A 24,303-nucleotide genomic window follows, 5' to 3' on the forward strand; every position below is an offset into this window, starting at 1 on the left:
GTGTTCTTTTTCTTCTTTCCATTCTCTGGCAGCAGCTGTTGGGAGAACAAGCCCCAAGATCCATCTGGCCCTTCGAGCTTATCGGGCTGTGTCTTTTCTTGACAAAGCGGCAGTGGCCGCGCTTTCATACAAGAGTTACATTATATAACAGCAACTTGCTCCAAAAGCAAACTGCCTTTTATTAGCTTGTGCTGCCTTTCTCCCTTTAGAATTGCAGCCACAGCCGAACCACAATGTAGCCTCAGATCTGAGTCAGTCTAGAGGGCTGCTTTTCTCTTTTTCTTCTTTTCTTTTCTTTTTTTTTTTCTTTTTTTTTCTTTCCCTCCTCTGCTTTCTGGAGGAGTTGGCACAATCCTGTGTTATTAGGACATAAGCCAGCTTGTTCTAGTGGAATTTCCTGTCTGATTTTAATTTCCCCCTCATTTTTTTTTCCCCCCTCAAAGTGAGACAGAAAAGCTTTTTAATTGCACTGCCGTAGGTTGGCCTTTCGGGATATTATTATTCTTATTAAGTACTTCCTGTTGGGAGGCGGCACATGAGTAGAAGTAACAAGGATCTCGGTGCAGTCAGGGCTTGTGGCCTCTTTGTTTGTTAATAACTGTCAGATTGGCAGCATCCTCAAAATACATCTTGGCCTGCCAGCCTGGCAATTAAGTGATTTTCAAGACTCTCAACATTTGCAGCTAAAGACCTGTGGAATTAATAAGCTGCATTAGGCCTTTTGGGTTTGTTTTCTGCCATTTGGTAGCCACAGCTCCTCGTCCATCTAATAAAAAGTCAGCGCTGGTGGGAAAGGCTTGCTCTGGAAATCCTCGGCGTGGAGGTAGAAACTCCTGACCATGTGTGGTGGGGCAGGCTGGCACGTCCCAGATGGGATCCGCAGCCTGTTGTCCATCTCCGTGCCAGCCTCGGTGGCTCACCGTGCCTGCATAGCGTCTAGCGATGAGCCCGGGATGTTTCTGGTTGAAGCAGAGGGCCCTTGACAGCAACCCTGTGCAGTGCAGCTCAGAGGCCGAAACCTGGGCAACTTCTCCAGTGGTGGCGTGTGAGTGGAACGGGCCGCCATGACGCTGCTGACGCTTCAGATTTCATTGTGTCCCAAAGAAGAATTCAACGCTTACTTAGCAGAAAAAGGCAATTTTATTTTCTTCTTAATTTCCCAGGAAGCAGAAATTCTCAGCAATCTCTTTCAGAAACTTCCCAAGCTGGCAGATATTGTTGTAATAAAGTCAAGGCATTTCAAGTTCATCACTTCCACGTTCTTCTTGTAGTCTAAAATATAATAGATCATAAACCATCTTGATCTCTTCTGTGCCGCTTTTGACAGCAGCTGCTGGTTCCTGGAAAATGTTTTCTGACAGAAAACTGTTCTGCCTTAAACCTTCCCCCAATTCAGGCTATTTAGGACTGAAGATGATGGCTGGTAGCAGCAAGGCTGATCAAGAGACTTTTCTAATTATTGCTCTTTGGAAAGCCATCTGAGCTTTGGTGTTTGGGCACCCTGCTGCAGGACTTCCTCGTGCTCGTGGGGTTCCCCCTGGCTGCAGGAGAGCTCTGCTTTCATGTTATTTACCCTTCCCAGAGGTGTAAAAAAATAATGACTTGCCCCTTAAGGCTACCACATTTCAGTAACCTGAAGACCCCAGGAATTCTTGTAGAATAATAAATAATGCATCGCCTTTATTCACAGATGCCTACCTGAATGTCTGAAAATACTTCTATAGAGGTAAATACGTTCATCTTCCCAACACCATTTTGAAGTTTTGGAAAGTGTCGGGTACAACCTATTTTACAACAGCAAAGCCTGAACTTTCCATGAAGGTTGTCCGCAGGCTTCAGAAAATTCCTGTTTTCTCACCAAGAAGCAAAGTGCCCCATTTTTGGTCACACCTGAAGCATGCTGCAAAGCCAGCTACTGCATGGGGGCATGTTGCAGGGTCTCCTGGTGTCCTCATGTCCCTGCTGGCAGCAGCTGGGCGATCCCTACTGGGACAGCTGTCCCCAGCCTTTAGTGGCTGAGGCAGACCCTCATGCAGCGTTTTGGAGATGGTAGGTAGCAACTCAGGTATTTCAGGGTTTGCTTTCCTAATGACAATTCTGCATTCTTGTAGAAAATGTCAATGAACTCTTACATTTTTAATCTAAATTTTCCATGTAGAGGGAAAGGCCATTTTTAGCTTCACTGTAATTGTTCCAGCTCTTTTGCCGAGGAAAAGACTGACAGGTTTAATGCCCTTAACAAAGGTCAGGCGGTGCACAGGAACGAGCTGAGCAGAGCTGCCAGGAGCTTCAGGATGGGTTAGACGTTGAGATGAACAACAATATCCTACTTCCATTAGGGCCTGAGTTCATTTAAGCGTGCCGCCTCCTTCTTGGGGTGGGGAGGAAATTTATGGGCAAATTCCTTCCGTCTTGCCTCGAGTTGGCCACAGGGCCGCGGGGGGAGCTCGCTGATCTAATCTCGCCCCTTCCCAGCTGCAAGTGTCAGCTCGCTCTGCAGACGCCTGCCTGCCTGCCCCGCTTTTGGACACAGCCTGCGGCTCAGCAGCGCTGCCCAAATGCAAAAACAGTGGCCGGGCTGAATCGTGTTCCCTGGCTGCGTGGCCACCAGGACCACTTTTCCACCTGCCGTGTGCCGGCAGTGCCTGTGTCCTAGGTGGGGGCTGTGTAATGGCAGCCCTCAGCATCTTCAAAAGACTTTTTCTTTGTTCTTCCACCTGAGCTGAAGCAGTAGAATAAACTTTGTAAGAGGATAAACTCCTCTGGGCTGTCCCCAAGAGGATGGATGGTTGTTGTGATGGCTCCCAAGCAGATTTTCTCTGGGACGCTGGAGAGGGGCAGACTTGCATTTGCAGTGTCAGACGGAGATGTTTGCTGCGTCTTGTGGCCTTTATAACAGTTTTTATTATGCAGGTAGCCCCAGGAATGGGCTTTATTCTGCATAAAGTAAGTACCGCATCCACATGGACATCCAAAGTCCGTGTCCCTGCAGGGAGCTGTGTGGTCTCGCTGCCGGCTGGCAGGGAAGCAAACAGCTCCCCAGTATTTCCGTGGTGGTGGGGTGCGGGGGGGGCTCCAGCAGTACTGCTGGAGAAGAGGCAGGCGGAGGGGCAAGCCTTCTTGGTGGTGTCCTCTGCTCCTCACTGCACCTCAGTTTCTTCAAGCATGAAGTCACGCTGACTCTGTCCTGCAGGTGCTTCGAGGTGTCAGCACAATAATGCTTGTTTCGAGGCTTTTTTGGTGGTTTTATAGCTGAAGGGCAACGTCTTTTTTATTATTTCTTGTTTACTTTTCATGTATCTGCACCTCGGCAAGGCCCCTTTTCCTTCCAACACTCCTACAAGGTATTTATGATTACCTGAGCTGTTTGTCCAACAGAAGTTAGTTGTGTGCTCTTCAGTGCTTACCTGAATGGGAAGCTTGGCTTGCTGTACCCAACCCACTGTTAAACTAAGCACGTTGCCTTCTCCAGCATCCTGACACGCATTGCCCGAGAAGAGTAGTTTTGTAAATCAGGCTACTACCATCTTTCTTCATTAGGTATGTTAGAAGAAGAGAAAACTGGTTCTGCATCCCTCTGGATGGAAACAGCTGGCTGGATGTGTTTCAAAATGGCCCGTAATGCTCGGAGTGGGAGAGGGGTCTCCTGGAGGTGAGCTGGTGGGAGCCTGCCTCACATTTATCCTTGCTATAGTGTTTGTAACAGGCCAGGATGAATACTTGCTATTATTTTACCTGTGTAGTTCCTCTCTTATTTTTGTCAAAGCCACTGAGCAGGTAATATAACAACATAATAATTAACCAATAATAATTGAAGTATGCCGTATGAAAACCAAACCAAATGCTAACAAGCCAAACAAAAGAAAAGCACGCATGGTGCAGCCCTGTTTATAGTGCTGTCTGCTGGAATCATTACACACGTTGATATAATAATACTGAGCACTTAATTACCACATCATTTTTAAAGTGCTGTATAAACATTAACCAAACCTCCGAGGTAGGGAGGTATTATTATCTCCATTTTAAAGAAGGGAAATTCTGACAAAGCAAGGTTAGTCGGTAATTTAGTGTCGTGAAGCCAGGCAGCTGGTGGGGCGGGAGATGAGGTTGCGGTTCCATGGCTGGTCTGCTGTGATTTTGGAGACAGAAAAGTGGAGCTGCTGAAGCACCTGAGATGGCTTTTGGTGAAACGCACGGCGCTGCTGTTCGGGGAAGGCAGATACGCCCCCAGACACTTCTCTCTGCTTAGAAAAAATGCAGATTGGTGTATTTAGCAACCACATAATTATTCCTTGTTGAGGTAGGCGTGCAGTTGGTGTATTTTGCAAAGTATCCAAACAGCATTAAAGCAAAGCCCTCAAACGGGGGCTCGTGAGGGGCTAAGAGGCAGCTACCATAGTCTTGTGTGTCTGCTCCCCCTCCTCCCCGTATCGATCCAAGCAGTGGTTCTGGGAATGGCTTTCCCTGCAAAGCCCTTAATATTCTGTGTGGTGGTACATGACTTCATCCAAGGAGAATCCCACAGGCGCATCAGCGTGATCTGCTCTGTCATGTTTCTGTGACCCAATTTTCCCCGTTCTTTGTCTCAGACCTTCCCTGACCCCAGGCCTATTATCTCTTCCAATAATTCACCCGGGCCATTATTAATGGTGCATTAACTTTGGCTGCGCTTTCAGCAAAGATGTTTTTCTTGTGCTCATTCATTCGCTCAACTCACTTAAACAGCGAGATCATTATGCTGGGGACGTCACACAAACACAAAAACATCTCCCTTGCCGACACCTACAGCCCTGCAGCACTTTGCCGGAGGGACGGCCATCCAAATAGAACACTGAAACGCCTAGGAGGGACTATCAAAGGGAGTCAAGTAGCCACACACACACTCGGTCGCCCGGGGCCCGGTTTACCTCCCCTGCTCACACGCCAAGGCCGTCCAGCGATGCTCTGAAGCCCACCGAGACCAGGGGAGCTCTGACATGAGGAAAATCACTGCAGGAAGTCTGGGGAGCAAAGCACGAGCCCCTCTTTGCCGTTTCAAAACAAACCTGATGTTTGCTGCCACAGCTGTCGCATGCCAAAATGCGACCCTTTAAAATGTACGCTGTGGATGAGTAAAACTGGGACTTTAAAAACCATAACAAGGAAACAATTGCCACCTACAATTTATTTCTCACTTCATGCTTTGGGCTTCTCTGGGTGATGACTGAGTGAAGGACACTTCATGGTTGTTGTATCTTTAACCTTGTCCCTGAGAAGAGAGTGAGATTTGGACATCCGGCAGAAAATGTGGGCAGTGAGAAGGGTCTTTGCTCTAGAGATGTGGAAAACTAGCGAATGCCTCCTCTCATGTCTTAGAGGTTTCCATGTAGCATCTAGTGCAGACAGCAGTTATTTTCCTATTATCCTTTTCAAAGCAGCTGGACCTGGGAAAGAAAAAACCCAGAAGCTGTTGCAAGCTGCCGTGTCGCACCAAGCAGCGTCCCACCACCCCCAGTAACAGGGATGTGGCCCGTGACAGCAGAGTGCTGCTGCTGCAACAGCACTCATGGACACTCACCAGCGTCTTCTGGGACATCCCCTTCCCATTTTTTTTCTGTGTCAGCTGCTTGTGCACAGCTACTAATGATACCGCGGTGACAAGAGTGCATGAGCTGTTGTCTGGAGAAGTTTTTCTCCCACTAATCCAAATCAATCCAATACGCCCGGGGTCTGAAGCCTTTTAGAGATAAAGTTGCAGTTTCTGCCTGCTGTGGTTGAGGTTTGCTGGGGAACCTGCTCTTGTTTGACTGTGTAGTCTTGGGCAAGTTATTTTACATTACCCTGTTTCAGCCCCTCTTCAGGAAAAAAAAAAAAGCTATGTTTCAAATGCATGTGTTATCTTCTCTTCCAAAGGAGAGGTGAAGCTCTGTTAGTCTTTGCAAGGTAGCTTGTGATCCCTTTATGAAAGCTGTGTTCCATGCATCACTAAAACCTTAGGAAAACAAGCCAAAAGAGATCTCAAGAAGTCAGTATTTGTTTTTCCTCTTTTATAAAATGTTAATTTTTTATGGGTGTTTTTGCAAACTTGTTGAGAAAAGCACTGCAGGTACTGAATTATCCAGACAGCAATCTTTTACTTTTTTTCCTCAACAAATTACTTTCCCTGTTGATTGCAAAATGTTTATGCTCTATTCCTGATGACAAAGGAGCCCACTCACAGCCTGAACTGCTTGTTCCCACAGAAGACTGTTGGACATCCATAGGAAAACTGCATTTTTTTAGCCTACCTGGTGGCCCGCGCAGCTCACATGTGCTTTAGATAATGCAGTGGGAGCCCAGCGCATGTCGGATGGTACAGAGGGTGTATGTGGGGCTTCTCGGGGTGTCTCCCCAGCCAGTCCTGCTGCAGCACCCCAGTTGCAAGTGGGAACAGAAGACATCCTTTAAATGCTTTCCCAAGGGCTTTCTGAAGTGTTTTTGTCAAAGCGAACTGCAAATGAAACCCGATTTAGTGGCATGAGGTCTGATTTCTTTTCTTCTGCTGCTTTTTTTTTTTAGTGATCACGTGTGTAGGCTGAAGTATTTGGAATAGAAAAAGCTTATTTGACCCTTCCTAATTCTCCTTTTTGGGCTCAAAAAGAGGTGCTGCTGCCAGTGATGTCAAAATGACTCCCTTGCTTGCTATGCAAACCCGTACATGCAGTCTGTGTTTCTCTTGAAGCACAGGTTTATCTGTGGAGATAATCAAAAGCCTGCATCATCCTCAAAAAATGCCTGTTTCTGATGCCTCCCTCCCTGATTCCTGGGATTTTCGGCAAAGGGACATCCCCTTTAAACCTGCGTTTCTGCTTCATATCTTTTCTCTTTGAAGCCAGAGGGTTGGCTGGCCTTTGAATAGACAAGGATGAGAATACAGCAGTGGGAGGTCCGTGTCTTGCTCATAAACCTTGGCCAGAAAATCAGCTCCGACAAGTGGGGACAGGTAGCAGCGTCTTTCCCCTTATCAAACGGCGTGGTGGAGCAGACGCATTCCTGCGCGAGCAGCGGCTGGGTGGAAGGTGGGGCCTCCCGGCTGCGCCTTGCTGCTCTGCCGCCGAGCTTCACCCCGGGAGCTGCGTGCCACGGGCTCGACGAAGAGCCGTGTTACTTCTGTACGAAACACCCTGTTTTCTGTCGGCCCTGCCCCTTGGGTGCTGCTTTGATTTGGTCTTTGTTTTTCTCTTCCTTCTGCAGGAGCCAGAGAAAATGTTTATCTGTTGTTCCAGTGCTAGGGGACTTTTGGAAGTGCCACTTCGTGCCGCAGCGTATCGTGCCGCATGGCTTGGCATGGCCCAACTTTTTCCAGGGGGAAAGCTTTCCCCAGGCCTCCTGCTAAGACCTTCCTCTCTCTGTGTAAAATAGTCATCATTAGCGCTAATTGGGCAGGTTTGGGGTTAAATCTGCAAAGATTGCTTGGGTTTGGTAAATCCTCTGCCACTGCAAAGCAGATAATGCTAAACAAAAGATTGCCTTGATTAGATTAAAGTTGGCAAATTCATTGCCCTAATCATCATATTGCCCTTCCCGTGGCTATTCAGGAATACATCACCGTGACTTACTTGAAGTAATTGAATATAATTGTCTTTTTAACTCGTATGTGTAAAACATCCATCTTTGTTAACGGCGTGTGTTGCTGTCCTGCTGCCAGCTCGCCGTCCTCTTCGGGAGGGGTGGGAACAAGAAGCAGAGCTGGGCTGACGTTTATGAATTGGTAGTTGATTGCCTATAAAACCATTCATTATTTCTGACCAAGCACCTGGAAGAGAATAAAAAGGAACAGCACCAGCCACTGGAGCCCATAGGCTTGGCTGGTGTTCCCGGGCAGGGGAGCAGAGGCGAAGCCCTGAAGTGGGACGTTGCAAAAGGACATCCCCGAAAACAACCCTGCCCCTCGCCCTTGGCGGCAGCGAAGCAGAGCATGTGGCAGGGTTAGAAATAAGAGTGGCAGAGTGAAACAGGCGCCCAAGGCAGACGCATTGCTGACCCTCCCATGGTCAAAATAGGTTGAAATGCTGAAAACAAACCAACGGTGCCAGCGGGAGGGAGGAAGTTCGTGGAAATTTTTCTCCCATTAATAATCAGAGGTGTGAAGAGGGAGAATTTCTCTTCAGATGTCATTTTTATACCAACAGATAGCTAGGAAAGGAGGCCAGGCAGCAAACACCCCATGTTTTCTTTTTCCCAGCTCTCTTGAGTGACAGGGAAAGACTCTTTTAGCACAGAAATTTCCAATATTACCTCAGCAATCAATCATTCAGAAATGCACAGTTACAAAATAGAACATAACTGGCTGGGTTTTAAGAGATTCAGATTGACCCGCTCTTAATGGTTTCATCATTATTAGTGAATTAAACTGGTTCAGGGAAAGGGCCCAAGGATTAGGATATGACTTTCCGTATTTTTAAAACACTACCGCAATGGGTAATGCAGTTTCAGCCCACGTGGACTCACGCTTCCCTGCAGACTGGGGTTAATCCAGCCCTGGACCTGCCCTACAGGCAGATCAGCCACCCTGGCTTGGGAGTTTGCAAAACTTCACCTATAGGAATACCACCAGGTGGGCTGCGTAGGTTGGTCCCAGGACCGCAGAAGAGTCCCTGTTCCTTTGGGTTTATTTGAATGGTATAAATACGGGGTGAGCACAGCGGCCCAGGCTGGAGGAGATGTTTGTGTTGTCTGGCATCAGGATGTCTGTGCAGGGACAGTGGATTTCGTGACCGTGCTTGGTATGTGATGATGTAAAAACTCCTTGCCCCAGTCCCTCTGGTCCCCACAGCAGCTGTGGGTTGGGGCCGTAGCTGTGGCCAGGGGACAGCAGTGTCCCCAGGGAGGAGGACAGCAGCTTTAAGGTGTCTGCTAGCCCTGCAACGGTTTGGGCTGAACGTGGTTTGGGGAGACCAGAGGCCGTATGGTGCTGCGTGAGCAGGGGCTGGGATGTGACGGCTGAACTCTGCTGCATTTCTGACCTGGAAAAACACTAGCTGCCTCTTAAAATGAAGGCTCCTTACAAGTGTCCCTATGTAACAAATTGTCCGTACCCAGGACGGTTAAAGGGTGAATCTTCCTCCTGCCAAAGCAAATCCTAAAGGACGCAAGTTTATTCTCTCCCTGAGCTGCTTTTGGGAGAGGAGGGGAGGGGAGCAGAAGGGGGGAAGGCAGTTAACAGTTACCCTACTGTGTCCTGACATTAGGCGAGCTGCAAAAATGCTCCCAGTGTATCAGGTAGTGTGCGGTGCCAGCCCTTTGCTGGAGCACGGAGAGCAAGTCTGCTGCGGAGCCTTAAATACTTTCCACCCCGACTACCTTAGCTTAACGCCTTTCAGCAGAGTTGGCAGGAGGGTTGTTTTTGTGTAGTCTCTCACCTCTCCCGGCAGCCCGGCTGACGCGCCTGTGCCGCGCTGTGCTTGGGGATTGTACGTTGCAATGGGAGTAGGAGCCTCAGATCCTCTTGCTGATATGCCGGGAAAGACGTATACGGGGATTTCACGCAGGCTTTGCGCGATGGACCTGAAAGGAGCACAGCCCTGCCGGACGGAGTCGGCGTAGCTCTGTTGCAGCTGGAGTCACAGATGCGAAAGGCTGAATTTTAAGTCTTTCATAGAAAAAGAGTTTGGCGTTTGCTGAGCATCAGCGAGAGACTTGACCCAAGCCTTGACACTTTGGTTTTGGATGGTGCTTCCCACCTACAGAGAGATGCTACCTGTCGCGGAGGCAAGTCACAGTGAAATACTGAGCGCAGACTGGGTTTTGAAACGCTCACTTAGGAGGTTGGTTTTGTTTTGCTTTTAGTCTCCAGTTAGACGGAAAGGCCAAGAAGCCACAGAGGGAACGGGAAGACCTATGACAATATTAAATAATCTTTAATGAAGAACTTCTGACTGTTTGCAAAGGCAGAGCAAGACCAGCCTTTTAACTTTAAGCCGATCGCTGGTACAAAACTAGAAAGTGGCGTCATTACAGATGCGATGAGCCCTGTCAAAGGGTGATTGTACAGTATCGTTATCAAGGCTCTGCTAATTGTATTTCTTTAGCTTCTGTAATTTTAGCAGGAAAGGCCCAGGCGGACAGGCAGCATTGTTGGGGGTGGCGTGGAGAAATAATCTGATGAATTTTCCATCGGCTCGACTCACTCAAATATTCTCGCTGTTAACTTTTGGGTCAATAATAAATATTAAAACCTGTAGATTTAATAAGTCAATGTAGGTGTTCTCTGCCTTTTGAGACCACTTTATCTTTCCATCAAAGATGAAACAAGCTTCTCAAATGAATAAAAAATAGGGCCTCAAGTGATTACAAGTGAGAGCAATTTGGTCTCTTCTCTCAGAACCTGGCAGTAGGCACTTTTGAGCCTCTTCTGACTGCCTAGACCGTCTGCATTAGCGCTGCTCTTGCTGTTACATTTTTAGGTAAATATTTCCAAGCTGTGTGTACAGACCTTCAGGAGAGGTGTTTGCTCCCACTCTAGGCATGAGGGACGACGCAGGTCTGGATCCCGCCAGGCTCTGTTGAGTCTGATTTGCGTTGCAAGTCTAGTTTTCCTTGGTGCTTCCTATAATCTCCTCAAGTTCAAAGAGCGCTTAGCTGCTTGTCTTTGTCAAAAACCCTGTTGGAGATCTTTTATGTCGAAGATGTAGGATTTCTCCGCATGACTTTGATTATTTATTCATTCCACTTCTCTGGTGTATGATAGCGCTGATATCATGAAGACCCCTTGTCTTGCGCTGCTCTTGCTCTGAAATTCATGGAGATTTAGTGCCTTTGAAATTGTTTTAAAAGGAAAGGAAAAGTTTTTGAAGTCCCTTTTTTTTTCTTCTTCTATTCCCCTCAACAGTGCCGCAGCACATTTTTCCGGCCTTCCACGCTCCTTTGCCAATTGACATGCGCCACCAGGAAGGACGATACCATTACGAACCTCACTCTATCCACGCTATCCACGGGTAAGTCTTGCACCTTCGCTCCCGTGCCTTGCTAAAATGTCGGCCGCCCGCGGTATGCTGAATCCCGCTGCTAAAGTCCCGGGGACTCGCTGCCCTCTTGGCAGGCTGGCCCCGCTGGCTACCCTCCACCCCACTGTCCCCATCCAGTGACAATACTGACCTGCCTGGCAGGAATGCTCTACAGCTCTGTTAAACCTATAGAAGTGCCGTATGGGAGCAGGATGGGAGTACAGGGCTTCTGTGTCGTTATCGGGCTGAGGTCCCAGGGACAGGCTCGATTTGCGTTTTTGCGCCCGCGTTGTTTCTCACATCCCGCCGTGCCTGGGTCATTTCTGGCACCATCTTGGCGAAGACCCAGCGCTGCTCCCTCCGTAGGGAGACCTTGCGTTCCCTTCCTCCCTGCCCGCCAGTCGCTCAGATGGCGGCGAATGGCTGCCGGGAATGCTGTGATTCGGTTTGATTTCACCGGACGACAGCCTGGACAGGCTGGGCGGCGTTTTCTAAAATGTGGTAAAGAGGCAGGTCCTCACGCGGGTGTCCGTGTCTGCTCTGGAGGGGCAGGACCCTGGGTTTCGGCGGTGACCTCCTCACGAGAGCCGCCCCTCCTCGGGGCAGCTGATGGGCAGCGAGCATAGGCGCCGGTCAGGGGTTGTGTCCCAAAAGGGGGGATCGTGTTTAGTCTCCTTATCCAGGACATGACAGCTCAGTAGTCCTTGATGCCTTGGAAGACCCGTTTATAGAGAGATCTGTGCTCATGTCCTGTAAGCTTTGATCAGGGCAGGGGAAAAGGAGCCAGCAGGGATGTGAGCAGAGGCTGTAGTGACTGCGGCCAGAAGGGTTTCTCCTGGTCCCTGAAATGCACCATCCCCATGGGAGGTGAGGAGCAGCCTGATGGGGTTTGTGGTCCCACGGCAGCCCTGAAATCTCTCAGCTCACATCTGTAACGCAGGTCTCAACCATCAGCTGAGGAACAGGTCTCAGGGCACTTGGTGTAGGGGAACCCGTAAGGGATGGAAACATTTTGCAAGAAGAGCAATGGAAGAACAAATAGGGCTCATCACTTAAAAAACTCTCATTTGACCCCTGGGAACCCCATTGCTGTCCGGCCAGGGTCAGTGCTCACCCGGCTTTGCAGGGGCTGTTTGTAGAGCTGTGCTTTTTCTGGAAAGGTGCGAGTGGGGGAACAGTCCCCAGGAGGCAAGTAACACAGACAGCAGCAGCCAGAAGATCTGTGGAGTCCCACAGCTACCAGGGCTTTATTCCGCTTCCAAAATGCTGGGGGAAAAAAATGATAGGGCATTCCCCTGGATCCTACCAGAAGACAAGTCCTTGTCTTTTTGGCTGGCAGTCAGTTTGACTGGATGTTTAAAGGGGCAGAGCAGCTCCTTCCATGCTGCGTGCAAAGGGGAAAGACAGAGCAGATTGCTAACATGGGAATTGTGGGGGGCTGAGAGGGGCTGAATGAAGTAGTTTTGCTCTTGCGTGCAAGTACATGCAAAAATTGTAGAAAAAAGAAAGACAGATTAATAAAAAAATATTCTGGGAGATAGTTAATAAGCCAGAGCTCTGGCTAATAAAGCACATACTGACTTCTGAAAGGGGCAATATTCAAAACAGTGGTTAGAAGGGAGGATGGCAGATGCTCAGATGTTTGGCACAGGTTATTTGTGCACCCCGCTCAGTGCTCCCCTTTACTCCTCGCGGCAAGGATTGGGTGTACTGCATCTGCCCTGGGGCTCCGCAGCAGTTTCTTCGGTGGGGTCATGAAGCAGGGTCTTCTCCAAACACCACCGAGAGCTCACCAGCTGGTGTTATGTACCTGTGAATCATAACTCCCAGTGACGGGAGCCAGTATTTTATCATATTGGGCTTGTCCAATTGATTAATCCTGGCCAAGTGTACGGTGGTGGCAGATCAGGTTTCAGTTCATCTGAGCCGATATTAATAATCCATTGTCTTCCCTGTGACCACGTTTGTCTGTCAGTGGACAAGAGTGTCCTGCTTAGTATTTGGGTAGAGTTGTTGGCAAACACCTATTGCCCTTCTTCTTTGGGATCCTTCACCTTCCCAGCAGCACCTCTCACAAAAACGACTTGTGAGGCACTGGAGAGAAAACTTGGTTGCTGGTCTTAGAAGAGGAAACACAATGTTCTTTGAAACTACCTGGGCATTGCACTGAAGGGTGCCTCTGGGGCTGGTGAAGCACCAAAGCTGAGCAGCCAACTGCTTCTCGGCTCTGGGAGTTTTTTAGGGTCAAGGGAATGTCATTTCTGTTTGGCTCTTTTCCAAGTGCCCTGAACTACGATACAACCACAATGGGAAAATTCGCACCAGCTGTGGAGTTAGTGTCTCAACAATTTTTCTCCTTTAATTTTATCTGCAAACATCTTAACCTCCCTCATCTCCTGCCCTTTCCTCCTCTAGTTTTTGTTCTGATTCTCTTTTTTCTTCCTCTTCTCTCCTCCAGTCTCCGCTCTGGAGGTCATAACATAGTGCTCACCCTCCTCGCTTGCAGACGTCCAGTGTGAAATCATCCAGAACATTGTGGTGGAGCTGGGCTAGAACATACTTACTGGTTGTGTGGTTCTTGTTCAATAGGTTGGGTGGACTCTGTGGGCACAGTCGAGCCTCTAGAAAATTGTACTTTATCCTGATGGTGCAGAAATCCATCCTTCTGTTTAAAGTAAACAACTCAAAAAGAATGCATGTGCATACTTTCACTCTAGAAAATTATGGGATATGTTTGGAAGAAAAATTGTGTCACTGAGTTTTGGCTTTATGATTAATGTGATTGGTGCCTGACGGAGAGCCCCCAATTCATCAAGCCCATATTTTAGCTGTCTGCTGTCTTGCCGGTACCAAATTTATCTAATTACATGAACATTGCACAGCAAATTAAGTGTAGTCTCATTTGTTGCTAACTATGGGGTCTTATTATCTGCCTGCTGCATTATGTCAAAGGTTTGTTTCCTGATTGCTCGATGTGACATGGCAGTACATTCCCCTTCATCACTGTTTGCATTTGGCTTAATGAGAACATACGTTATTTTATCCTAACTGGACGGAACTCATCTGCAAGGCTGTCTTGAGCAGGACCACCTGTGGGACCCTTTTCTTGAGAATATGGAAAACTCAAGTAATAAAAGACCCACATGCCAAAACAGGGGCCTGAAAGATTTGCTGCATTTCTGCTCACTGTTGTCAGTCTTTATGTCTCAGTGATTTCCTTGTTAAGCAGCAGGACAAATAATCTTCAGGACTCGAGTCTTCTTTCAAATCACTGAGCATTTATTATATACATCCAGAAGCAGATCATGTTGGTATTTCCTTGAAGTATACTTCTAGAGCTTTTTTAGGGTGTTTCAGTGTTTCTCCACTTACTAGGACAACTCACTTTTTTGTACAAACTCTGTTGGTTTTACTTATTTGGTGATATATTTTTTGGACATCTTTCATTTTTTGACTTTTTTTGGGGGGGGCATTAAGAACAATTTGGCAGAATCATGGTGCTTGCTTGGCTTGTCTAGAAAAATAAAGTATCTCATTCAGATGATCCTTGAGCTCTCTGCAGTGCAAACCAACAGGAATATTGTGGATTCAAGGCATCGTCCTGGATTCTGGTGCTTGTGAGTTTGTGGTCATGTGGAGGACAGGGGGAGAGACAGGACTGGAGCCCAATGGACACTGTAAAAGGTTGTAGTGCAGAATGGAGTAAAACTGAATATGGGATGAAATCTATTGCAGAAGTATAGAATTAAAGCAGAATGAATAAATGAAATCGTATTGGTACATGTAAATTGTATGAAGCACCACTTCCACAAAACAACATTCATTTAATATTAAGGTTGCAAACTACAGTACTCAAAAGCTAAACTATGACAGAAAAATAAATTTGGAGATACTGACTTCAACAGTATTTGGAGATACTGACTCCAACATTGTACACCATGACGACAATGCATTAAATCACAGAGTCACATGCTGGTTTTCCCCGGGATCCTCGCCTCTTCTACAGCACAGGATGGCCCAGGCTCTGTGGAAGAGCAGTGGTGGGTGTTACACATGTTTTCTGCATGCAGCTTTTATTGATTTGTCAGAATTTCACTCTGCACTGTTGGTTGTAGGCAGAACATCGATCAGCTTTACTGGAATGAAAGTCATCTGCCACGGTGTTTCAGCAGGTTCAAAGCTGAACCAAACAAATTCACTAAATAAGCTAGAACAGGTCCTTTTCTAACAAAGGGGATATTTTGTATTTGAGCAAGCTCTTCACAAAAGCCTACTCCACCAGCGCCTGGTCTCTGCAATAACTCCATCCACTTTAAACCAAGGGGACTCTTAGCGTCAGCTTTGCAAGATCAAGCCCTTGACTACAGAGGAAAGCTGCTGGCAGATATGGCAGGTGATTACTGATAGCACCCTTCCACTCCCCATTTTTAGGTGTGCTTAGCTACTCTCAACTTTTTTTTCTTTAAAAGCACAACAAAAATAACTGAAAACTCCTTAGCTCAGCTTAAAAGTCCCTGCCAATGCAAGAGCCTTCAGGGCTAACCCTTGTAAACAGCATGCCTAGGCTTGACTCAGCAAGAAGCTTTTTAACAGTAGCTCCTAAACTGTGGTTAAAACCCATCAGGCATTACGCAGTGAAACAAACAAAAGCAGCCTTGTTTTTCTACCGACATCCTGGTGGTGTTTCAGGATGCAGTTCTGACATTATTTATTGACAAAATATTGTTGTTGCTTTTCTGTCCACACATGAAAATAGTAAAAAAACCCCATAGCTGATAGTCACAAATTCCATGGCTTTCACGAGGACTGAATTGTCCCAAAGATCTAAACATAGAGAAGACTCCATCTCCATGATAATGTGAAGTTGCCCTTAATTTGCCTCTGGTAGGGAGTTTACCTGGTTTAATCATGGATCGTTCTCCATTTCCCTAAGATCTTAATATATTACAGATTTTCCCTGATATTCAGCCTACACTTTTTTTCTTTATCTGATCCTATTACCCCTCCTTGTTGAAGTTTGTTTTCTTCTTACTATGTTAAAAATTACAGAATACCTCTTCAGGACCAGTTCCAACGTTTCTGAGCTGTTTAGGCAGGGTAATTCACAGGTAGGCAAGGTGGCTGTTAAACTTCTCATCATAAAAAGACTATGTCTCAAGTGTTTACAAATTTGCCAAATTTAATGTCGAACCCAAGATTTTCCATGTTGGATATTTGTTTCAGGCTGGTTTTCTCTTTCCTTTGTTGTTTTTGTGAGATTCAGCCAAGGGAGGCCAAGTGGGGTTAAGGGAAAATATGTTGTTTAGCCATACAAAAAATAATCATCATCATCTTATAACTGTGCTTTGAGAAACGCCAGTGTCTCTTGCTTTAGAGTTGGAATTTGCTATTGTCACAGATGTGCCTTTTGCTGTTCCTATTTAAAAAAAACCACACACAACCCCCCCCTCAATTCTGCCGGATAGAAATCCTTTGACAAATCTCACTTCCAACACATTTACTGAAGGGGTGTCGGGGTTTTGCAGCAAAATTTTCCAAGTGCCCCCATGGCCCTGACCGTGCTCCTGCCAAGCCCAGCCAGGGCTTCCCTGCCAGTGCTCCTTGTTTTCCACCAGGGTCTCTCGGTTGTCCCCTCCACCCAGGGTAATTCATGACCACAGCCGATAGTGGAGGGGAGCCTGTTGCATCGCACGCTCACGGAGCTGCCTTTGTGCACTATCGGGTGTCCGTAAAGTGCCTTCGGTTAACCTCCGCGGGACAGGGCTCCCACGAGGCTGCAGCTTTGATCCCATCAGGCGGTTTAGGATGGGACCCCAGGTAGTGGTTGTTCCTGCAGCAAGGATGCCACTTGGTTGAGCCACAGAACGTACACGCCAATAAAACCTGTGTGTTTTCATATTTACTTTGCTACCGGCGTAGAAAATCTTTGGCAGGTCATGATTGATGGTACTGTGCTGCTTTGGAGATAGAGCGAGCTCCCTCCGGAGTCAAAGCAAACAGCTGCTCAGAGAGGCCTTCTTATGTGTTTTGCAAAGTTTTACGACTTTCACCAAATAGATACATTGCTCATTTGGGAAACGGGTTTGGGGGCTCCCACATCCAATTTATTCTGTCCCCTTCTTTCCCACATGCTTCTTTTATTTATTTAAGAAAATAAGAATGTGTGAGTATGCCATGGTTTGCAGAGGCTGGTCCCCTCCAGAAGGCTGGTTCAAACCTCTCCCTGGTCTGTAATTAAGAGGAGTGTGTTGCTTTTAGGTGGCTCTTTGGTAACTTACAGGAGGTGATTTGGGGGACTGTCAATACGGATCGCACTATAAAACTACCAGGATTAATACTTGATGGTCACTTGATCCATCTCCAGGAGACCACAGATTAAATACTGGGCTGCTGCTGTCCTGTTCTGGGAGCTGCAAAAATTACTTTAATTCCATCTGTGCTTTAGTTTTCTCCATCTCTAAAATGCCATTACGGTAATACTCACTCTCCTGATGTTTTGAGAGCTAAGAAAAGTCAAGAGCTTTCTTGATGAGTCTGTGACTCATTCAGCTCCCCAGAAGGGGCTTGTGGTATGTTTTCAGGCATCAGAAAGAAGTACACAGCGCTACCTACTTGTGCAAAAACTGAGAAGGTACACGCTTAACATCTTCTGACCTCAGTGGGAAGACAGGCTGATCAGGTCTTCTGAAAATGGGGCAGTCATAATCCAAAACACTCATCAGGGCTAGAATGTTTCTGTAGGTTTTTCCAATCTGATAAAACTATTCTACGGAAAAACAACCCAACCAACCAAACACAAAATGCATGCCACAGCTTTCTCTTTTGAATCTTGTTAATAATTTTTAAGCATTTTCCATTATGAGAGAGATTTGCACATCTATGCTGTTCCTTAAATTGAGGATAGTTTCATCATATGTGTTTAGTTAAATAGCATTCAGAATACTTTAAAAAACTCAAACCTGAAGTCCAGAGGGACCTGAAGGTGCATGGTTTCAGAGTCACTAAACTATGCAGTGAGACACAGACTGGATTTAGAAACGTTTAGGTTGGATCTTCAGTTACTTGACCGCCGACGGCATTGCATTGGCGTGAGGGGCCTCGGTGAGCTCAGGTGGAGTCGTGCCCATTAGCACTTAGTGAAGGTCCAGGCCACCGAATTGCTGGTTCTGTGACACCAAAACTTACTGAATGAAAAACTGCAGCTCTAATTTAGCCTAATCAGTGCCAGAAGTGTAAAAATGGCTAGGAGGTTTTAGTTTTGAGAGCAAGAGTCTGATCTCTGAGGTCTTTTATGTAAATCTCTGGCATGTGTTCGTTTAATATGATGTCACTCTGTAATCCACCATTGCTTTTAAATGTCATTCTCAGAGCTTCATGTCAGCGAGTCTTAAGTGATAATCCCTTTGTTTACCTCACTTTATAGTAGATTAGAAGTGACTTCATGCTTCCACCTTATCCGCTGTTAAGCTTGTGCTTTAGGAAAAATTTATTTGAACTCTATTCTCCTGCTGCTTTCATAAAAGTTTCTAAACAGAGAGTGCAGGTCTTTCAGAAGCGATCTCAATGGTATTGCCCATTCTCCATTGCTTTCAGCATCCTGTGAAAATGGATAAAAGTTCAGTGCCAATCCCCTGCCCTTTTAAACTCCAGTGTTACGAATTTGTTTCTCAAGTTTTCTCTCAGCTAAATGTGGAGCACTGCCCCCCCTGGCCTCTCCTTTTTCTTAATCCTAAATAAATCCCCTCTCTATATGACGTTTCACCTCTCACCAGCTTCTTACAGTCATGAGGACAAGCGATGATGAGACCTGTTGTGGTGTTTTGCTCCTGTGTAGCACTTTCTCCTGTACAGCACAGCGTTGTGCAGGTTTCACCTTTCTGGTCCTGTACCTCCTGGTTGAACTTCTGCTCTACCCTGTAGAAAATCTGTTCTCAGTATAAAAAGCTCTCCATGCAGGTCACCTTCCTAGTCCACCTTCTTTTTTTTGTCTCCCTAAATTTCACCCTTCTGCTCCTAGCACACCTCCTTGTGTAACACGTCCCTCCAGATACTTGCTGCATGTTGTCATATCCTTCCTCCCCGCACTAATGAACTGGCCAGGCTGCAGCCTGCAGCATATACTCAAATACCAGTCTGCTCAGTCTCCTCATTTTCACTGTGTTTCTCTGAAATCCTTCCAGTGTGTGTGGAGATAAATGGACAAAACCCATCCATCCCACTGGCTTGTGAAATGAAGCCTACGGCACACCACTTTTCAGGTACTGGCTAATCTGGGTTCCCAACTACCAGTGGCCACGGGAAGCAAATTACACAAGGTGCTGAGAGATAAAAACTAATGGCAGGAATGCTGGCTTGTGATACTGGAAGAAAAATGTAGGATTTTTAATGTCCATACAGAGCGGAAATTTTCAAATCCCATCCAAAAGTTCCCCCCACGCAACAAAGAGCAGAGAAGTCAATTTACGCTGGAAGGATGAAGGACTGAGTCAACTCTGCTGGGATTAGAACATGTGGTTCGAGGGATCCTAGGTATTTCGGGTCTGATTCTCGGACCACCCAGATGGCTGGGGGGAAAGGAAAAAAAAATTAATACTAATAAAAAAAGGACCCTGTTTGGCAGAACTATGGATCTGGATACCCTGCCTGCAGCTAACACCGTGCACACACATCTGCACAAACCAAAAGGCAGAACTGGGTGCTGTTACTCTGGCAGATCTCAGATCTGCAGAGCGCTTCTGCAGGAATGCATGCATTTAAGTGGGCTTTCTAGATCCCTGGCTTTGACACTAAACCATGTATGTATGTTTTTCTAATGTGTGCCAGACCATTTTGAGAATTTGTGATTCTACACAATTTTCTGCCGTGGAAGCTTTTCATGCCTGTTCTTTTATGTTTCACTGTTGATATTAAATAGACAACTAACAGAGCTAAAATTTAGATCATTACTCAAGGGTCAAATTTTAAAAAGTGCCTGTATGATTTCAGATCATAAATCCAACTGTATTGGGTCTGGCTAACAACGTTATTTTGAAAGTGGTTGTCGGGAGTTTCAAAATAATGTTAACTCTTAGGGCCGGCTTGTCAAGCGCTGGTAATGCAAAGGCACAGTGGGTTTTTCAAACATGCTGGATCCCAGTTAATGTCTTACTCCCCCAAACGTCATTGAAACTCAGGACCCCAAAGCCAGCCCTAGTAAAGAAGTTAAGTACCTAAAAATTAAGAAAATGGCTGGAATGGAGTTTAAGAAACACAAATGTATTAATGAGGTGACTTGTGCATGCTTGGAGTCCAGCATACACACTCAGGTCATACAGCTCCTGTAGGACCGATGGGGATGTTTTCTGCCCTGTCTCCTCTCTGTTGCAGGAGCATGCACATAGCAAATCTTGTGGGAGGATGTGCTGTGGAAAAGCCATATTCAAGGTTTAGTTGATATCAGTTGGCCAGACTCCACTTCAAGAGCAAGTTTACTGCATTCCCTGTGCTCACTTTATTGGCATGTATGGGGTTGGGTTTTGATATCGTTGATCGTGGTAGCTGATAGTGAAACCGGGCGGTTGTGAGCGTTTTGATGATTTTTTTTAAGCTGATACTTGGGGTGGGGGGACACCTTACAGCATGGCAGGAGCCTGGGAGGTAGGAGCTATCCTTTTCCACCCTTTGGGCAGCAGAAGGACCTGTACCATGGTCTCCCCGCTGCTGAGTGTCTGCCGTTAGATTAAATGTGAGAGTTAGGCTCCACCACCACCTCCTGCCCTTTCTACTAGTGCAGCAGTGCATCAGTGTGTCCTTCGTACAGGTGGAGCCTCCTCACAGCAGAGGTATTTCTTCCTGCCACAACTCATTTTCTCTCTCTCGTACACCCCTCCCTCCCCGCTCACACATACCCACGTCACTTACAACAGCACTTGGATGCAGTCAGGCATTCCTGAAAAAATATGTTAGGGCTGTATGAAATGCATTTTGAGTTTAAGTCACACTGAGAAATAAACATGTGTTCCTAAATCCCGTAAGGGCCTTTGAAATATTTTCCTTTCAATCCTGTAAAAGCATCCTGGAGAATAATTTGTCTTATTCCTTCTCTTGCCCCTTCACGAGAGGCTTTCCTAGCTTGGTTCTGGAGCTACTTATATGGCTTTTGATTTGCAAACCAGCTGCTGGACATGGTACCTGCTGATTGAATGCTTCATCCGAAAGCTTCTTAAAACCCCACAGATTAACCACACATCCCAAATTACCACTGGTAGAGGAAAGACTACCAGAGTGTGGTTAGTACATTATGAATAGGAAAGTTTCAAGCTTACAGCCGCATTAGGGTGATGTTCTTACATGTATATTCTTGTTTGGGGCTATTTGTCTTCACTGTGAGATAAAATACTTGGTTTCATATGCTGTCTTTCATCCCAACTCAAGTGCAGTATGATACTTTACAAGAAAAAACAGGATTGTAGATGACAAAATGCAGGGTGTAGAAAGATAGGGTGGTGAAGGAATTAACACATTCAGTCATCAAATCAGTAAATGAAAGGAAGATCAATATAATGGGGATTAGCAAAGAAGGAGAAGAGATATTTGTAGAAGAGATCTGAAAAGAAATGATGAGCTGATGAGGCAGAGGGACAAACAGAAAGTGATCTAGGCTACAGAACTGTTTTTAAGTCTCTCCCTATTCATGAAAATACCTAAGTATATGCTTAATTAGAAATACCTGCTTAGGTCCATTGACTTCAGAGAAACTTAAATGCATGTTCACATGCTATCCTGGAGAAAGGTGTTCTTCTGAAGAGGCCATAAAATAGAAATGTTTACTAAATCCTACTTGTGTATTCCTGCTTTAAGAATAGTTTATATTAGAGATTTTTCTTGTGCCAATATGGACTTGGTAGTTGACTTCAGACCTGTTATGGTAATGGATTATTTGCTGGTATTGTCATGAAGGGTTTCACTTCAGTTGTGTTTCTTTAGATAATTTTGGCAAAGTAGAAATCAAGGCCTAATGAAGGGGGACTAGAGCTCTGTGGTTACTTCCACATAACATTGCTTTAAGTCCAGCATCATCACAGAGATCCCAGAACTGGTGTCAAACAGGCTAATTTGGAGGAGCCTAGCTGCAATGATACCACGTGGACAAAACATCCTGGTGTTTGCCTCTGAGGAAGAGCAAGTTTTCAAGGGATTAACAGTGTTTGACATGCTGTTTTGAGTAACTGATCTCCATTCATGTCAGACAGTGTGGTGGTCCTGCTTGTTTGAAAAGACCCTCAAGGAGCCAACGATGTTTTCAGTTCTTTGGAAGGAACTGAAATGAGAGCCTTGCTGCTGTTTTACCCTGACCACGAGACACCCATTTTGTGATGGCATCCTGTGGGGGTCAGGGTACAGCGTGAGAGTTAGTATATGGTAGGGACCAGGTCAGGGTGAATAACTCTATTATCTGTAGACCAGTGGGAAGGATTTTGCAGTCGGTTCCCAGGGGAGAAATCATATAAAAGTTATTTCTAGCTCTTTCCCTTTTTTCCTAGTCCTCCAACCCAACCGTTTCTCTGTAAGAAGTAATACCAGGAAGTGATGAAAAGTGAGGTATCTGCAAAGTTTTATCCAGTACATTTGAACACTTAAATAGTTATTACCTGTTTGTATATTATTTCCAGTAAAAGTCTCGAAACAGAGAAATGATCATAGTGAAATCAGTGTCAGCAGGCCCCAAACCACTTTATTCACTTGAAAAAAATAGGAGACTTCCAAACTCCAAATAAATTTCTAGCCATTTTTGGAAAAGAAATCCTACATGCCCGCATAACCAAACCAATTTTCAGGTTAGGTCAGGAAAGTTCAAACCGTCCTTCAGAGCAGACAGCAATGAGATGACCAGAATGTAGGAGACTAAAATGGAATTGAGCCAGGTTAGATATTTTACAACCCATGTCTTTTTAAGAGTCCCACAGGACCTTTACCAAGGACAAATGCACTGGACTTCTGGGCTTTAGCGGGTAGGTATGACGGCCATTCTCTATTCCTCGCCAGAGCATCATCACGTGATGTTGCCTAATGAGTCAGAGGGAAAGGCACTCTCCCACCAAGACCACTTCCTCCGTGTCCTGGGATTTTCTTTGCAAGTCATCTATTCAAGGCCTGGCTAGGTCTTGACCTCTCTTGGCATGTGAGATCTAAACTTGGTATGACTCCAGACTTCCCTCAACCACGTCTGGTTTGAATCCTGTCAGTGCTGAGATGACTGTTACCGCAAGAATAAGAAACTCTTCAAAGAGCTGTTTGTTTGTTTATTTTTTTAAGAGCCGGCTTCTGCCAGATGTGAAGAAGGTAGGACCGCTGTGAGCTGTAGCTTCTTTCCCTTCAGGTCCTGATGTGCTGATGGACCTCAGGATCCTATCAGCCTGGTTTCTTCATGCTTGATCTCTGCAGAGCAGGGTTTGCATTTCTGGTGAATTATGTGGCAGTTTCTGATAAGGACGGATAGTGAGCAGAGACTTGGGCTTCGTTTGTGCACAAGATGTCACATTGCTTTAGGTATGTCACAGTGGTGCAGCGTATTGGGTGAGTGACCTTTGCCAGGGTGACTCAGTGAGTAAATGGCACAAACTGAGGGACAGAAAATTCCTCGAGGAGCCTGTGCTGAAGAGCAGATTGTGCTTTCTCCCAAAATCTTGCACTAGATGCAGTGGTTTCCTATCCCTTCATTTGGTTTTAGACTATGTTGCCAAACTGGCCTTTATCCACACTCTGGTTGCTGTGATTGATTTCATTGCTTTGCCTTTCATAAACGCAACCCCAACCCTACCAGCTCTGTGTTCATTGGTGGCTTTTCTCCCAGGCAGGGCAATTTTGTGGTTCACACATTCACAAGCAAAATTGCTGTGATCTGTGAACTTCCAGTGCAGTAAGGATTTGTGTTTGTGTGTGTATAGTCTTCCTTACTTACCAGTGCAAGGTCTCAGTCTAATCTCCTCCTCCTGTTATCATCCTCAGTGGGTGAAAGCAGGGCTGAAAGATAATCTCCTTGCCTACAGTGCATCGTGGTCTGCACTCCCCCGATTGCATCTGAGTTTCAAATGAAAAAGCCTCTGGAGTCCAGGAGCAAATCTTTGATTGAAGTGATCCTAGAGACTTTTAGAAGCTGTTCTTGAAGGCTGAAAGTAGAAGATAGAGATGGTGTAGCCAGAGAATCTGGCATCATTGGGAGTGTCACAAGAGCTTGACAAATATGCCAGTAAAAATCCATGGGTACAATAGCATGAGCTGCATTTATTGTTCATTTTTGGCTCCTCAAACTTTTGTCCTGCTTCGCTGAACAGCAGAATGAGAGCTTTCAAGGGGGACT

General features: G+C 46.1%; 1 protein-coding gene across 2 annotated transcripts in view; it reads left to right on the top strand.

The window, feature by feature from the left end:
• GLI2 (GLI family zinc finger 2) overlaps positions 1 to 24,303 on the top strand; it is a 143,959-nt gene that overhangs the window by 66,140 nt on the left and 53,516 nt on the right. For both annotated transcript variants that reach the window (XM_010568662.1, XM_010568653.1), the window contains exon 2: positions 10,850 to 10,955. In XM_010568662.1, the coding sequence (XP_010566964.1) occupies positions 10,850 to 10,955 (106 nt within the window). The remainder of the gene's footprint in view (positions 1 to 10,849; positions 10,956 to 24,303) is intronic.

This window comes from Haliaeetus leucocephalus, unplaced genomic scaffold (assembly GCF_000737465.1).
Source record: "Haliaeetus leucocephalus isolate CR32 unplaced genomic scaffold, Haliaeetus_leucocephalus-4.0 Scaffold1, whole genome shotgun sequence".
Lineage (NCBI taxonomy): Eukaryota > Metazoa > Chordata > Aves > Accipitriformes > Accipitridae > Haliaeetus > Haliaeetus leucocephalus.